Source organism: Leucopleurus acutus (assembly GCF_964270905.1).
Source record: "Leucopleurus acutus genome assembly, chromosome: 19".
NCBI lineage: Eukaryota > Metazoa > Chordata > Mammalia > Artiodactyla > Delphinidae > Leucopleurus > Leucopleurus acutus.
This window is the reverse complement of record NC_139161.1, coordinates 14,898,307-14,915,253: the sequence shown is the minus strand read 5'-3', so window position 1 is coordinate 14,915,253 and position 16,947 is coordinate 14,898,307. Positions and strand designations below refer to the sequence as shown.

Here is a 16,947-nt window from a genome sequence, read left to right as displayed (position 1 = left end):
CCTAAGTGGAATCTCAGCTTGTTCTCAAAACGTTGCTCCTCTTCTTAAGGAATGAAGAGACACGTTTTTAAAAGGAAAAAGGTTAATTGACTACTGGGGAAACTTCTTGCCAAGGCCCTTGTCAGGCTCTTACGGCTCCACCCTCCAGGCCACTCTGTCTGGGTTGAGAAGAGAATTTCTCTAACCGTGTGGAAGAGCCTCCCTCACTGGGTCCAGAGTCAGGAGAGCCACTGGGCTGTTTCAGAGCCTGTGTCATCATAAATATCATTAATCACTTTACCTTCTGTGCCCAGCCTGGGGATATGCAAATTCTTTCAACCCTAGTAGACTAACTTCATGCATCTGCTAAAAGCACTGGCTCCTTTTATTGCCACAGTAAATGAAGATAACAGACAAGAGACCTGCTGTAGACATTTATTGAATCATCTGTTGTACCAACACTACATTGTACTTCATAGAAGACTGGCCACAGGCAAAATAAAATAAACCACCACAGAACAGCTTGGGGGTGGGGGGGGAGGCTTTTTGGCTCATGAATCGTCCAGCATACGCTTTGGCAAACAGGCCAGTTTATAGACTTTTCTTGCAAATCCAAGGTTCCATTTCTCTCTGTGCCTTTCTGGCAACGGAGATACACAACTGTACTCTTGTAGTTTGTCTAAGGTGGAGTTTTCCCACGTGTAAACAATGACCATACCAGGTGATCAAAGAGTTGCCGGAGCTCGTGCCCTTGCGGAGCGTATGATATAAACAGGGTGCGGAGACACCCTGGTGCTGGGGCTGTAGCAGAGCCCGGAATGCCCACGGAAGGGAGCAGGGAGCCCTGCTGGTAAGGCGCCCAACACAGCCACCTGCTCTGAGAAGCAGCATCGCCTGAGGCAGGACCCACCACAAAAGCTGTTTTAGAAATCTGGGCAATAGGGGAGACAAGCTCCCTTTCTCGAAGGCAGCATTTAGGTGTGAGAAAGGCAGCCGTTAAAAAGAAAAAAAACAGTAGTCAGATTTGGAAATTCTATTAATGTCTTCATTTAAGTAAACTGTGTCTTGTCTCAAACAGTGTCATGCTCCTCAAAGCCCAGAAAACGAGGAAAACAAGGAGAGAGCATTCACCAAGTCCAAGAAGCACAAGATCGATGCTGTAATCACGTTATTTCTAGACAGAAGCCAAACGGTGACTCAGCTAACGGCATTATACACTCATGGGGTTGGGGGGATTAATCCGATTCTGACTTGGTCCCAACTTCCTGCAAAGATGGGCCCCAGGTAGGAGAGGATGAGGCTTTCCTCCTGATTAGGCAGCCCCTACCCTCCCTATGGAAAGGGAAAGGGGGCAACAGCGGCAGCTTTTTGTTTAAAGCAAAAAGGCTTGTGTCCTGGGCCTCTTGTCAGAGCAGGGCCTGAGTGAGCTCCGAGGGTGGGCAGCTGGCTCGCGAGGCCGGCCCCCGCGGGGAGGGGAGCCCCTGCAGGCGCCATACGGCCCGCAGCGCCCGCCGAGGCCCACCTCCTGTCTCTTCTTTGGGCTGCTGGGCCCCAAAGGCAAAGAAAGCCGCCCTGGGGCTAAGGGGTTAAAGAAAGAGAAGGCTGCAGAGCGCAGCTGGGCCCAAGCCACGCGTCCAGAGCTTCCCAAGGGCCAGTCCCTCCCCTCTCCTGGGGAACCCTGCCCTGACACCAGCATATTTTACACATAATATCACTTGCTCCGCTGCCAAAGGCTGGGCCCGCAAGACTCCTGGTTGGAGTTCGGCGTCACACAAAGCAAGTCTTGGCCTCGCCGGGCCCGGCGCTGAGCCCCGCCTTCTCCGCGGACACAGCCCAGGCCCCCGCTGCCCCGAGCGGGGAGCCGCCTCCCCCTCTCCAACCCCTTTAAGGATCTGTGCTTCTGCGACCAGGCCCAGCCGCCCAGAACCCTACCCAAAGCTGCTCCATCTGAGGGGGTGGCAGAGGCAAGGGGGGCGGGGGTCTGCGCAGGACTAACACGACGGCAGCGGCGGCGGCAGCAGCAGCGAGGAGGGGAAAGCGGAGGGGGCCTGAACCCCGGAAATCAGCGCTCAGGGAGGAGGGCTGCCCCACCCCCGCAGCCTCGGCGGGTGCGGGACAGACACCTGCGGGGCCCCGAAACGGCGGAGACCGCCTCGGGGGACAGGACGGGATGGCACGGGGCGCGCGTCACTGGGAGCTGGGGCTGTCGCCCTCCGTCAGCGTCTTGAAGTCCATGGAGAGCGCTTGCTCTTCCGCCTGGAGGGGCCGCTTCCAGTCGGCGCGGGTCAGGATGTAGAGCACGACCGCGCCGAAGGCGGCCAGCAGCAGGCCCAGCACGTTGGCCAGGACGCCCTCGGGCTCGAACTTGCTGTACTTGGTCCTGCGGGATTGGGGCGGAGGGCGAGGCCACCCGAGGCGTCGCCGTTAGGCCGAGTGCCATTCGCCCCGGCCCACAAGATGCAATGCGATCCCAAGCCCAACCCCGGCCCCCCACCCCCACCCCACTGGGAGAAAAGCCGCTGTTCGGCAGCCCCAGACAGAGCCGCCGGGGGGGGGGGGGGGGGGGGGCGCTCACCCGAGCTTGAACAGCAGCGCCTCCTTCAGGCCCAGCAGGGCGGTGCCCACCGAGAGGAGGAAGATGGCGCCGCCAAGGAAGACGTGCTGCGGCCGGTAGCGGCTCCGCAGAGAAAACGACGCGCCGGGGAACAGGAAGAAGCTAAAGCCCATGAGCCACTGGGAGGAAAGGCGAGGTGCTGCCGGAGGCTGAGCTGCGCTGGAGACTGGAGCCCGAGGACGCCCCAGGTGGGCCGCCGCCCGCGAGGACCAAAGGCCCCGCCACCCCCGCGCGGTGGCCTACGGCCCGGAGACGCAGCGGGAACGCTGAGCACGTGGGGAACGTGGGCCGGCGCTCTAGGCCGGTCTCAGCCCCACACTGTGCGCCCCGAGGCGGGGCCTGGGACCAAATCCACGTGCCTGTCGGCCGGAAGGGCGCCGGAAGGACGCCGGTCGGAGGCAGCGCTCGGCGGGCTGGAGCGCCTTTCGCCTGTGCGCACACCTGGCCCCGGCCCTCCCCAGCGCCGTGGAGCCGCAAGGACTCACCTGCACAAAGAAGAGGACGAAGACCAGAATGCCACACCAGCTGTGCAGGCTGTACAGGTCGGCGTAGCCTTCCTTCCTGTGGTAGTCGAACACCGCCACCAGGCCTAGCCGGAGGGGGTCGCGTGAGGACTGGGCTGATGGCGACGGAGGGGGTGCGGTGACCCAAGGGAAACCCGACCCGCCGGGACTTCTGGGCTCCAGTCCCAGCTCGGTGGCTGCCAGCACCAGTATCCCTGCCCGGAAGGGGGAGGAGGGGTGGGGAGGGGAGACTGGACAGTAAAGCAGCTCCTTCCCCAAGTCAGCAGAGGTGGGGGAAGGAGGGCGGGCCGTGCCTGGAACTCACCCACCAGAGCGATGACGAAGGCGAAGACGTGCAGCAGCCCGTGCAGAACTTTGGTGGTGCGTTTGGCCTCATTCCTGAAGACGCGGTAAACCAGCAGGGCTGGTGGGCCGTGAGAAAGGGAATGTCAGGGCGCTAAGCCGAGCACGAGGCCTTCCTGCCAGGGCAGCGAGGAGACACCCCCGGCTGGAGAGGGGAGGGCTTGTCCAGGTACCCCAGCCACAGGAAGTGGGGGAGGAAACAAGGCTCCGTATGCCCCCGCACCGCCCACCCCCTTCTTAGCTGTCCTGTATCCCAGGCTTTGTTTTGGGCTCATCGTGCAGTCACATCAAGGTGCCACCAGGCTTCTGAGTTCACCTCTTAGCTATGATGGTCCTCAGGTTGTATAGCACTGAGGCCAGATCAGCCTTTCACTACTCTTAGCCAGCAGGCTCCCTGGTTGGGAAACCCCAGGTTCTCAAAGAACTTTGCAGCCCCAAGCTAACTCCCCCTCTTCGGGCTGAAGCAGTCAGGGCCAGGGGTCCTGCGGAATGCCTCTCAGGAGTGTGCTGCTGAGGAGGTGGCTGTCACCAGGACCACATCTAGGAAGAATGCATAGATCCAGCTTGCTTGTTACCAAAAGGAGAAGGCCAAGGCCCCCTGGCCTTGAGGCAGGGTGGGGGCCAGCCACGGCCTGAATCCTACCCCAGAGAGAGGAGCTCTAGCTCCTCCAAGTCCAGCGTCTACACACACACACGCACGTACCCTCACGCTCACACTCACGCTCACTTTCTCTCCCTCAATTTCAAGCCGCCTCTGCAGAAGATGGGCTTTGCTCACAGCCCAGCCCCTGGGCCTCTGTGTGCAGCACACACACCTTCGGATGCTCCTTGTTGAAGCACGAGGTGAAAGCTCTGGGATAAGTCAGAAAGGAGCTGCCACCCACCAGCCGTGGGGCCCTGGATCTGGATTCCCAGTGTCCCCAAGGTCCAGGCCAGCTTCCTTCTGTTACTGGGCAGATTCAGGTGTGAAAGGGTCCCTGCACATCTCCTCTCTCAGGTGGCATCGCCCAGGGACTCACCATCTCCCTGCAAGAAGACCAGGCCTATGACCATGCAGAGAGGATGCACGTTGAACTGCAGGGCGCTCTCCCAGGCGATGCCTCCTCGGTACACACCGAGCCAGGTGCCAGTCATGGCCACCACGGCCAGGCCCAGCAGCTGGGAGAAGGCCACATAGTAAAGCAGGGCCGCAGGGGCAGGTGCTGGGCGGGCAGGGCTGTCCATGCTGAGGTGGCTCTATGCCGAGGCGACTGCTGCAGGGAAGATGGTGGAGCTTAGAGGAGCGGCCCACAGCCTCCAAAAAGACATCGCAGGCCTCCCTTGCCCACCTCTGCCTCCTCCCTCGGCCCACAACCCCAGGCCTCCGTGAGAGTGCTCCCGGAGCACCCGGTGGGGGTGGGGCGCCTTCCTGCAGAGACTGACCCACACCTGGCTGCACTTCCACCTGCAATGAGGGAGCAAGTCAAAGTCCTCCAAGCTCTGGCCGGAGCAGGAGGGCCCAGTGCCAGTGCTTTACTTTCTGTTTCAGGAGGCCCTGGGTTTTCTCAGGTGGGGTTCACAGGTGAAACAGAGAAGTGAGCAAATTCCTTGAAGGTGCTGGAATTTTTCCTCCAGATGAATCATAAAGGACATCTAGGGTGAGAAATGAGGAACCTGACTCCCCCGTGCCTGCTTTTTCAGCTCCCAGCTGGAGATGAAAGAAGTCCTGCCCACAGAGAGCTGCAGGGCAGCTGCCGGTAGAAGGAACGTTCTCTGAGCCGCTTCAGTAGAAAGGACCAGGCGACAGGAGCCTCCGAGCTGCCCGTTTCCCTTCCTGCCTCGTCTTCCCCTCCACACCTGGGGCGTGGGCCTGCGCCCCTCCCTCAGGCCAGGCTTCCTGAACTGAGATCTACAAGGTGAGAACTCCTGGGGTCACTTAGCGCACAGGGATCCTGTGAGAAAAGGTGTGTCACTGCTCCCGTTGTGCAGACAGGGAACCGGGGGCTCAATGGGGTTTGGGGAAGCGAGGCTCAGGGCCAGTGGGAGGCATTTCCTGGCTCCTCTGCCCAGTCCCCAGTGTCTCCACAGCCTCGCCCGGGCTCAGGGTGGCCTGTGTGCCGGCTCTTCCCTCTGAACCTGCTGGTTCTCCCCACACCCAGGCGGGAGAGGCACTGGAAGATGGGAGGAGAGGAGGCGGTTGATGAACAAGTATGGTGTCCATTTGCTGGGCCTCGGTGCTGGCGGCCTGGGGCCACAGAAAGACGCTGCTGCAGCTCCCAGAGGGCCGAGCACTCCATCCCATCTTGCCTCTCCCACTGCCCCAGCCTCTCCCAGCAGCTCTGGAGACACCCTCCTTCTCCTTCATTACCAGCAGAGAACAGCAGCTGAGCAGAGATGTTTAACTAACAAATTTTGGGGTCCCCCCTAAAAGCGAGCACACACCCTGTACCCTGTGCTGCTCAAGAACTAGTTTCCAGCTGGCCTGGCCTTGTCCTCCTGGGGACTGGGCTGTCTTTACCCCCAGTTCTCTCTGCCACCTTTGACAACTGTTGGCAATTCCATCATTTTTTAAAAAGGGGGGCAGGCCGTGTAACACACCTCCCTGCAGTAAAATACAGATAAGCAAAAAAAGAGAAAAATTACAAGTAATCAACGTTTTGATTTATATCCTTTTCTTCTGGAAATACATGTGCCTTCTTTCATAGAAACATGACCATACCAATTTCTAACCTGCTTTTTTCACTTCATTATATAGATCATGCACATCTTTTCATGTCAGTACATGACAGGCTATTTCATATTTTAACCAGTCCCCTAATCTGTTGTTAAATATTTAGCCAGCTTTCACTAAATAAACAACACTGTGATCATTTTTGTACAACACTCGTCTAATTCCTAAATGAAGAAATAGAATCCTGAGCAAGGGCTAGGTTCTTTTTTAGGTTTTAGATACATTCTGTCAAATCATCTTCCAGAAAACACTCCCAAGGCAGGTGGGAACACCTGTTTCCAGAAGCCGTGGGCAACAGTGAAGCCATATTTCTGGAACTCTTGCCCTCATGCTTATCTGTTACCTCTACACTGATGACTTCTAAATCTAGTGCCAGTCTGTCCTCTCCCCCAAATTTAAACCCCATTTCTAACTGTCCACTAACATTTCTACCTGGACATCCCTCCAACACTTCAAACTCAGCACATCCAAAGTTACACTCCTCCCCTGACCTCCCAGGTCGCCCTTCGAGTCCCAGTGCCGAGTCCTCCTGCTTCTCCCCCACGTCTCGCCATCGCTTCTCTCTTGGCCATCTTCATTTCCACCACCCAGCAGGGCCTGGAGCTTCTGCCCCCGTCTCCCTACCCTCCTCAATCTGCCTGACCGACAGGGACAAAGCCAGATCCCAGTCATGTTGCCCCACCAGGCACAAAGAGCCACCAGCGTGTGGTGGTCAAATGCCAACTCCATAACTGACCCTAATCCAGAGCCCACCGGCAGCCCCCACTGTTCTCCTACCACGTCCACTCGGAAGAGATGCTCCCAGTTCCCCAGCTCTGGCAGCACGGCCTGTTGTTATCCCCTCCACCTCACACCCCGGCTCCTCCTCTTCCGCCTCTGTCGATTTGCTCCACGACCTGAAATGGGCCTTTTGTTCACCACTCTGTCCCCCTCCTCTCTGTTCCCAAGGCTGGCCTGGCGCTTACTCACCCTCGGTGTCCTGCCTCACGTTAAGCCCTGTGAGCCTCTCTGCTGCAGGGCCCTGTGAGCTCCCAGAAGGCGGGGAACGCATCTACCTCCCCCTCGGGAATCTCATCCCTGGGCCGACTCTGACAGGAAGAGTGTACTGAACTGAGAAATGCTGTCCTCCTCTGCTTTATTAGATTCCTCCCCGAGAGCCTGGGGCGCAGTCAGAATCCGATTAGCTCTGAATTAGGAAGACTGGAAGGAACGTGCTCTGCCCCGGCAGACCTGCCACAGCGTCCCCACCGAGTAGCCACTGAGTACAGAGGGGGGGAGCTCAGGGCTGCAAAGACTGCCACTCCTGGGTCCCGAGCCGCTCTGTGGTGACGCATGCCAGAGCCAGATTCCCCCCCACCCCCAGCCAACCTCCTCGTGAGTCGGGCAGAAATCAGACTTCTCTTCACAGCCATGATAGTGTGATATTAATAAGAAATATATGGGACTGAGCCTGTAAAACGCTAGGAATTTTCCAGGTGACAAAGCAATCGTTTCTTTTGTTATGTTAATATTACATCTTGTTACTGAAGCCCCTCGGAAACCTGAGGGTGGGGCTGGTTACCAGGGGAACCAACCACGTGACTGGAGGGTTGGAACGTTCAGTCCCACCCTTGACCTCCAGGGAGGGAGAAGGCCTGGAGACTGAGTGCAGCCACCAGTGGCCAATGATTTAATCAATCGGGCCTGTGTAATGAGCCCTCCATAAACCCCCTAAAGGACGGGGTTTGGAGAGCTCCCAGGTTGGTGAACACATCCACATGCCGGGAGGGTGGTGCACCCCAGTTCCCCGGGGACAGAGGCTCCTGTGCTCCGGACCCTTCCAGACCTTGCCCTACATACCTCTTCATCTGGCTGTCCCTGAGTTACATCCTTTTATAACAAACCAGCAATCTAGCAAGTTTCTCTGGGTTCTGTGAGCTGCTCTAGCAAATTAATTGAACCTGAGGAAAAGGTCGTGGGAAGCTCTGATCTATAGCCTGTTGTTCAGCAGCACAGGTGACAACCTGGACTTGCAGTTAGCATCTGAAGTGGGTGGGGGCAGTGTTGTGGGACTGAGCCCTGTGGGATCTGACGCCGTCTCCGGGTAGGTAGTGTCAATGTTGAGTTAAATTGTAGGACACCCAGGAGCATCTGCTGAGAAATGGAGACTCGCTTGGTGGTGTTGAAAAGAAAACACGTGGGAACAGCACAGTGACTGAATACATGGCTTTAATGTCCTCACTGAAAACTCACAACCTGAATTCCCTTCAGAGTCCAAACCCTAGTGCTGTCTGCAGCCCAGGGTGCTGGACTGGAGTTGCGAGCCTCAGGGGTAGGGAGCCCCGCCCTGTACTCAGTTCAATCTTCGCAATAACCTATGGTGATAACAGGAGTATTACCCCAATTTGACAGATGAGGAAATTGGGACTCAAAGAGGATAAATGACTTGCCCCAAATCAGCCGCAGCAAAGAAGTGCTCAACTCAGTTGTTTATCAAGCGCCTACGATATGGGGGTGACACTGCTGGATACAGATGAGCCATGGCCCCCGCCTTCCAGGACCTTGCAGACAAGGTGCAGAGCAGATGCAGATTCTAGAGTAAAGGGCCGTAACAACTCAGGCTATGAGTTAAACTCCCAGAGCACTTACCACAGTCCACGCTGGCTTCACCACACTGGGGTGGCCACTCCTTTGGATTTCCTACAGGGGTTGCCTGCTCGGGGTGTGGCTCTGCACTTTCTCAGGCCAGTAACTAGGGAAGAAAGGAAAACTTCCTGAATACTGAAGCCAGTATTCAGAGGATCTGAATCTGCTTGGAGGCAGGGTTCCAGGAAGGCCTCTCCCCTCACACGCCAGTCCTCCTGGGCCCTCCCCACCCCTTGGGGAACCATGCTTCTAAGGCAGTTTACACCCAGCATAGCATCAAGCATTGGTGTCCCCCATGGGCTCTCCTGGGAGAAAAGGCTGCAGGATGGAAACAGGTGGGTTAGAGAGAAGAGGTGATGGGGACACACTAGCTGCAAGATCTTCATGCCAGCTGCTCCAAAGGCATCTCTCCTGGTCCCTGTGCCCTGGTAACTAGGCATCCCAGAGGAAGCCAGAGATAAAGAATGACCTTTGGACTCATGGAGGCCTAAGCAGTCTCCCCTGTGGCCCCTTCCAATTTGAAGGTGATTCTAAATCCAGGTATGAGGGATGACAGGAAAACGCACACAGAAAGACCAGTCCTCCTCGGGCAGGCCTGCAGCTTCCCCATAGGTGACATCACAGCCAATAAGATCTAAGTGAAAAATCCAGATTTACAGAAAAGACAAAGCCTCAAGTGGTTCTGTGCTTCACAGAAGATGAAAGACCCCTTCAGCAATGCCGTTGCCCTATTGCTTATTCGGTTCAACATAATTGACGACGTACCTTTGTACACAGAGGGGCTGCTTCCGAGGATGGGGGATACAAAGAAGACATTTCAAGGACTCTGGTTGGAATCTGACTCACCCACAAACACATTTGCAAACCTTGAAATCAGTTGAGATTCACCCCCTAGTAAGCAGATTTTTTTTTTTTTTTTTTTTGTGCAGTTCGCGGGCCTCTCACTGTTGTGGCCTCTCCCGTTGCGGAGCACAGGCTCCGGACACGCAGGCTCAGCAGCCATGGCTCACAGGCTCAACCGCTCCGCGGCATGTGGGATTTTCCCGGACTGGGGCACGAACCTGTGTCCCCTGCATCAGCAGGCGGACTCTCAACCACTGCGCCACCAGGGAAGCCCAGCAAATATCTTTTATTCCGCTCCCTCATTTCCCAGTCTAGACAGTGGGAACATTCTGTTGCCCTCCCTCCCTCCCTCCCTCCCTTCCTCCCTTCCTTCCTCCTTGCCTCCTTTCCTCCTTTCCTGTGGAACACCAGAACACTGGCTGCTTTGGGATCTCCTGTGTTCCCAGCGCAGCAGTACAGGCAGCAATGTCAACAGTCTGGAAGCAGCCCATCTACACCCCCAAAGGCTTCCTCAGCCCAGTAGACCAGAGTCTCAGAACCAGGACGAGCTCTTGTGGATCCTTACCCGGCCACCCTCCTTCCTGTCAGAGTACAGGATGGGGATGTCAGATCTCTGGCAGCTTTTGGGACCTTGGGCTGTGACAGTCACCCCTCCCCTCCCACACACACCTGCAGCCAGACTCCACTTAATGTGATCAACCAGGGTCAGGAGCTGCCGCAGGGCTTGAACGTGCTTACGAGCATCCCTCTCCTTCCCTGAGCCCAGCGGGTTTCACTGAAAGGCCACCAGGCCTAATCTCATTATGGGGACCAGACACCGCAGAAGTGCCACAGCCTGGAAGCAGGGAGCCTGGCCTGACCACAGCCTCCTTATCCGAAGCAGGGTTTTAATTGGGTTAGAAAAGATTGTGTTGGGGGCTAGATCTTTTCTTGATGGGTGAGGGGGAGAAACGACTCAATTGTCCTAGAATGTCCTCGAATGTGATCAAAGAAAAGGCAAAATGAGGGCTGAGCTGTTAGGTGGGGCACTTTCTTACTACCCACACCCAAGTAACCCCTGGGTAGAAAGCGTGAAGTCAGACACTGAGCCCAGTTCTCCACTGGGCCCAGGGACTCAGTGTTGGGGCTCCCAGTACTTGTGGGGACTCACAAAAAATGTTTTGATTTCTGTTAAAATCATAAGAAAAAACAAACTTCTAGGGTTGAAAAAAATATTTTAATTTTTAATCCAGCCTGGATTATATTCATCTTTATACCAATATGGTTGTAAAATATAATTCTCTTTTTTTTTAATTTTTTTTTTTTTTTTGCGGTACGCGAGCCTCTCACTGTTGTGGCCTCTCTCGTTGCGGAGCACAGGCTCTGGACGCGCAGGCTCAGCGGCCGTGGCTCACGGGCCCAGCCACTCCGCGGCATGTGGGATCTTCCCGGACCGGGGCACGATCCCGTGTCCCCTGCATCGGCAGGTGGACTCTCCACCACTGCGCCACCAGGGAAGCCCTCTCTTTATTTTTTTGTGGAGGAAGGGGAAAGTCACAATGCAGCTCTGGTCAGACGGATATGATTTCAAAGCCAGCCCCACTGTTCATGACTGTGTGTGCCCGGGGTGGGGGGTGGGGGGCAAGCACCCTCTCTGAGCCTGCTTCCTCTTCCATAAGGTAGGGGGATGTTGAGAGCCACCTAACTGGCCTGTAGCAAACATTAAACAGGATAAATATGTACCAGTGCCTAGCACACTGCCTGCCACATAGGTATTCAGTTAAATAGCAATCTAACAAAAACTAAACCTGTTCCTAATAGCACCTTAGGAAGAGTCATGCATCCGAAGCTGCTGACACATGAGGTTTGGGGCCACAGAGAGCCAGATGGCAGCAGACAGCACGACCCCTTCTAATAAATCCATACCCCGCCTTCTGTCTACCATGAATCCCCCCACTGGGCAGAAACACCTGGATCTGGCGTGAATTCCTCCACCAAATTCTTCCAGTGCTGCTGAACCCCTTTGTATTGGAAGCCACCCAAGCTCTGCCTGCCAAGGGAAGGTGGCGCAGGCAGGGAAGAAGTGGGACAAGCAGGGCATCCACTCAGGTCCAGGAGGCTCCTCCTGCCCTGGGGGCGGGGTTGTAGCAGCCCTTCTCTGTATGGGGCTCCCCTTGGCATTTACAAGTTGCCTATATTTTCTGCCTCAATCCAGTTTCACAGGAGAAATCAAGATATGTATGAGGAGGTAGCACAGCTCTGTAGGGTGTTGTTGTTGTTTGTTTTGTTTTCCATTTGCTATGAAAAGGAAGGAACTGGGCTTCTGTGGTGGAGCAGTGGTTAAGAATCTGCCTAACAATGCAGGGCACACAGGTTCGAGCCCTGGTCCTGGAAGATCCGACATGCTGTGGAGCAACTAAGCCCGTGAGCCACAGCTACTTAGCCCACGTGCCCAGAGCCCGTGCTCCACCACAAGAGAAGCCACTGCAGTGAGAAGCCTGCGCACCGCCATGAAGAGTAGCCCCCGCTCGCTGCAACTAGAGAAAGACTGCGCGCAGCAACGAAGACCCAACACAGCCAAAAATAAAATAAATGAATTTATATTAAAAAAAGAAAGAAAACGAAGGAACAGAATCCAGATAAGATAGAGCTTCATTTAATGAGCCTTAGAAAATCCTCAAAGCCAAGGTAGAGTGAGAGTGGAGAGGGGCGACCAGAAGGGAGAAAGACTTGGGAGGGGTGCCAGCTCCTAAAGACATGTCTGGGACTCCAGGGTCCACCTGGATCCTCCTCTCTGTGGTGCCCTGGGGGGAAGGGCAGACAGAGAGGGGAGGTACCCCCCACCATTCCCAGGTGTCAAAGGCAGCAGCAGATCCCTTCCTCAGCTCAGTTCTGCATCCCCTGTACCCACAGTTCAGGGGCTACCAAGGCTAACCCAAGGAGTAAGGATTTCCCAAACGGGAAACTACTTACACCCAAGAGGCTGGAGATGTTGGAGAAGAACAAGGAAGGGCTCTACTAGCTAGACATCTCACCCCGAGAGGAAGGAGGCAGAGGGAGGGAGGCCGCTCCACTAGCGAAGCAGTTTGGCAGCTCGGTCTCAGGTTTCAAAAGAACAGTCGTGGCAAATGTTGGTTGATCCACTTCTATGCCACCTAGTTTCTAGAGTAGGGCAAAACATTACGCCGTACATAAACTTGGGATCACCTGCCGCTCCGTGCTAACTTCCGCGGAGACTGGGCACAGAGGCTGACCCGGGGCCGACGGCTGACAGCTCCAGGCAGGAGTGGGATGAGCTCCTAACCTCGGGCCTTGCTCGGTGGCCCCGAGCCGGGGGAAGCAGGTGAGGTGAGTCAGGTGTGGAGGCAGGAGAGGGAAAGAGAAAGACTGGCTGCGGCGCCGGGATCCCGGCCTGTCCCGGCGCGGGCGCGGTCCCGCCCCAGGCCGGGCACACCTGAGCTCGCCGTACCCCCGCACACACCCGGGGCCCCTCCCGACTCCGCGCCGAGCCTCGACTCTCCCCCATCCGCCCCGGCCACCTACCTGGCTGGACGTCGAGCCCGGACCTTGTCCTCGCTGCGCAGCGTCGCGCTGCCGACTGGCCCGCGAGCTGCCCGCGCCACGCCCGGGCTGTTCTGCCGGTTCGGCCAGCCGCGCGGACTTCGGAGCTACCGCGTCTCCATGGCGACCGGGCGGCTGCAGCGGGTTGGCAGCCCGGCGGACTACGCGACGGGCGGGGGGCGGGGGCGCGGGGACCGGAAGTGCCCCCGGCGGGTCCGCGCACCTGGGACCGGGCCCGGCCCCCCAAGGTCCCGGGTCTAGGGACAGGGTCCCGCCAGACTCCGGGCCCGAGCCTTGACGCCCGCGTGCAAGGGCCTGCGGCGCGAGAACGGCGGCCACCGTGACCCGGCCTCCGGACCCGAGCTCGGGTAACCTTCGAATCCGGGCCTCACGACCTGGCTTCCCGGGTCCGCCACGTTCGGGGGCGTATGGGGTTCTGCGACCCACCCGTGGGTGTGGGAGGCCTCCAAGTCCAGGCCTGACTCGGAGGCCGAGGGCGAGGCTGAGGGGGAATGGGCTGCTGGGGCTGCCAGGGCCGGGCCCCGGGCAGAGGGAAGGGGGATGCTGGCCAGGAGAATGGGAGAACAGGCCCCCTGCTCTTCCCGGGCCCTGCCCCGGGCTCAGGTGGCCACTAGGTGTCAGGCGTGGCCGGACCTTGGCCTACCTTGCCGCTGTTGCAGCCCTGAGGGACTCACCCCTTCCTTGGAGCCGATGGTGGAGGTGTCACTCTGCAGGGAGGCTGGGCTCACCCCTTCTCCAGGTCCGCAGCGCGCGCGCGCGCGCGCACACACACACACACACACACACACACACACACACACACACACACGGCGCGCGCGCACTAAGTGATGTTTCTTGCCCCCTTTCCCCAAGCCAGGGACCTTTGCCAGGCTATAGCGCCCACCCCACACACACCCCCTCCAGCAGCCTAAAGATAAATACCAGTTCTCACCAGCCTTTCGTGAAGGCCTAGACCTTGCCATGGGCAGCCTCCCCGGCCCCAGACGCTAAGAGAGGAAGGAACCAAGGCCACGGCTGGGAGCCAGCCCCTAGTGCAGTCCCGTCCAGGGCCCCTATCCAGGAAGTGCTGTGGGTAGATAACAAGTCCAGCTCAGACTTCCTACAAGCTCAGAACAAAAGGTTCTTTCCTGTCGGCAGGACTCACCGAGGGCCTGGTGGTAGTAGGGAAATGGGGTTTCCTCCCCTGGAGACATAAAAGAGCCTCGGCAAAGGGACATCACCCCCACCCCCTGCCCCAGCACTGTGGGCTTCCCAAGGGCCCTGGCCAAGGTGGGCCTTGGGGATCCAATACCTCCTGACAGAACATACTCTCAAGCCAAGGCAAGACACCTAAGGGTGCCCACTGCCCTGGGCACACCTTCCCATGGGGCAAACCCAGCTGGGCCCCCGCCCTCAGAGTGACCAAGCTTAAACCCGCCACAAACAGAAGTTTTGTTGGGGTAGCTTTCCAGCTGGAGGGAGTTAATGGACATTTTAAATTAAGAAACAGCTTCCTTCACAGGCCGGTAGGCAAACAGCAGGCAACAAGTGTCTTGTGAGTTGAGTCCTTGGAAAGGAGCCATTTCCCGTTCTTTGGCCTGCGTATTTGAGGAGGACTGGGGTGGGCTGGGCTGCACAAAGGAGCAGAGCCTCACTGGGGACCTGATTTGAGTTTCCTGGTGTAGGGCTTTCAACCCGTTCCAAAGCCAGGAGAGAGACTCCTGCTGCGGTGAGATGGAGCCCTTTGCGTCCTCCCCACCCCGTGGCCCTGTGGCCCTGGGCTGCAGCATTTTCCCCGAGAAAGGAGAGCACACCTGGCTCCCAGCAGTGCTCTCGGGAGGGCATGGAGGTGGCTCTCCACAGGGACCAGTCACATGGGGTCTTAGCTCTAAGCACTCATGGCTCCACGCCATTTTTAAGAGCTGGAGATCCCACCAAACTGCAGTCAAGAAGCAGGCCCCGTGGCTTTGCCGCTGCTGCCAGAATCCCTAACCCCAGACGGCAGACACTCACTCCCTTCCGCCCCCATCTTTGCCGCTGAGACTCAGCCTTGGAGGCCAGAGAGGCATCCACCCTACAGCTGGGGGCGGTGACCAGCAAGGAGTGCAGCCTTAAGTCCCCTTCCTGGAGACCATGGATGTGGCCCAAGGTCTTCCATGTAAACCCCTTCCTTCCTGCACTCACTCCACTCCACTAGCCTTTATGTTCCTCAGACTCACCAAGTTCACACCCACTCTCCTTTGGAACTTTCTTCCCCAGTCATCACTTGGCTCATTCCTTCAAATCTCAGCTCAAACATCCCCTCCTCAGAGAGGCCTTCCCTAACCGTCCAGTCCAGTAGCCTGGGTCAGGGGTTGAGATGCAGGGAGATACAGTGGATTAAGTGTGCGAGTGACAGCCCTGGGAAACCACGTCTTGAGCTCACCTTGTTCTTTGCCCAAAAGCATTTAAAGAGCAGGAAGGACCCAGACAGTGAACAGAATGTACCTTGTAGAAGGACCTCAGACCCCCTAGCACCTGGCGCATCATGTCTGCCTTGCTAGGATTCCCAGACTTAAAAAGAAGGAAAATACCCCAGGATGCCCCATTCCATCTGAATTTAATATTTTTTTGGCATAAGTATGTCCCACGTATGACATGCAATATACTAAAAATGTATTTGCTGTTTATCCAAAATTCAAATCTAACGGGGCGCCCTGTATTTTGTCTGGCAATCCTACCCTTGCTCCTGTGTGGGAAGGACAGAGGGCCTCCCAGCAGTTCCGGCCCCTCCCAGCAAAGCGTCCCTACCCCAGCAGGCGGAAACACCCAGTTAACTCCTGTTCAGCACACACTTTAGCCAGAGGCTTTAATCTTGGGCTGCAGTGAATACCAAAGGCATTGGAGATGGGGCTCCCCAGTCCTAACGCACTGTAAGATGCAAACATACACAATTCATTCACTCTTTACAACAGTTTTTATCTAGTCCCTTCAGTGTGCCAGGCGCTGGGTGACACTGGGTATAACAGTGAACAGGACAGGCACAGCCCTGTTCTCTTCAAGCCCTAACAGTGCATAGAAAGGGCGCTTAACCCAGATGTGAGGGTCAGGGAAGGCTTCTGGGGCATGGCATAGAATCGTAGAGCTGCAGGGCGAGCAGGGGTAACCTGGCGAAGGGACAGCAGGGAGAGAGCAGGAGTGTTGGCTGGAAGGCAGGTGAGGAGGCCCAACCAGTACTGCTGGACTAGGAATCAGGAATCCATACGCCTGAACCAAACCCTGTGCCAGCTCTGGGAGGTGGGCGTGGCACTCGGGGGGCAAATAGTCGAAGGACACATCTGCTGACCTGTATTCTGAGGATGAGAGCATCCTTCAGTGGGGGTGGCATCGTCAGGTCCGCTTCCTGGGGGACTTGCCCCAACTTGCTGGAAAAGAAAACTGGTTTGAATCTGAAAGTACATGGCTACTTTGATGAGTTTAAAATGGAACAATAATCACTCAGGGGGAAAATCCTATCTTCCAGCCTCAGGGGCAGCAAAGGAGGCCAGAAAATCATCGGCAGCCTGAGCAGAAGCAGCAGCGATGGTGGCGGGAGCGGCAGCACGCGGGGGACTGACCTCAAAGCTCCCAGTGAAGACGGTGAGTCACCTGCGACCTCCAGCATGCGCGGGGATGGGGCTGAGGGGTGTCACAGGCTGTGGGTTCCCGGCTGAACCACAAAGTTGGTCCAAGTCTGGGAAGACAAGACTTAGATAAACAAGAGTCCACAAGCCAAGAGAACACTGCAGGTT

The 16,947-nt window shown here is 56.9% G+C and overlaps 1 protein-coding gene across 1 annotated transcript; it reads right to left on the bottom strand.

Moving 5' to 3' along the window:
- Positions 1–2,166: 2,166 nt before the first annotated feature.
- On the bottom strand, positions 2,167–13,205 carry CYB561 (cytochrome b561; the record flags this gene model as incomplete). Its single annotated transcript, XM_082860604.1, has 7 exons — positions 13,160–13,205; positions 8,798–8,900; positions 4,479–4,712; positions 3,422–3,520; positions 3,079–3,182; positions 2,555–2,712; positions 2,167–2,359 (listed from the first exon to the last, which is right to left on the bottom strand). The coding sequence occupies exons 3-7, from the start codon at positions 4,681–4,683 to the stop codon at positions 2,167–2,169; spliced, it is 759 nt and encodes a 252-aa protein (XP_082716730.1). The 5' UTR covers positions 4,684–4,712; positions 8,798–8,900; positions 13,160–13,205.
- Between the last annotated feature and the right edge of the window lie 3,742 nt (positions 13,206–16,947).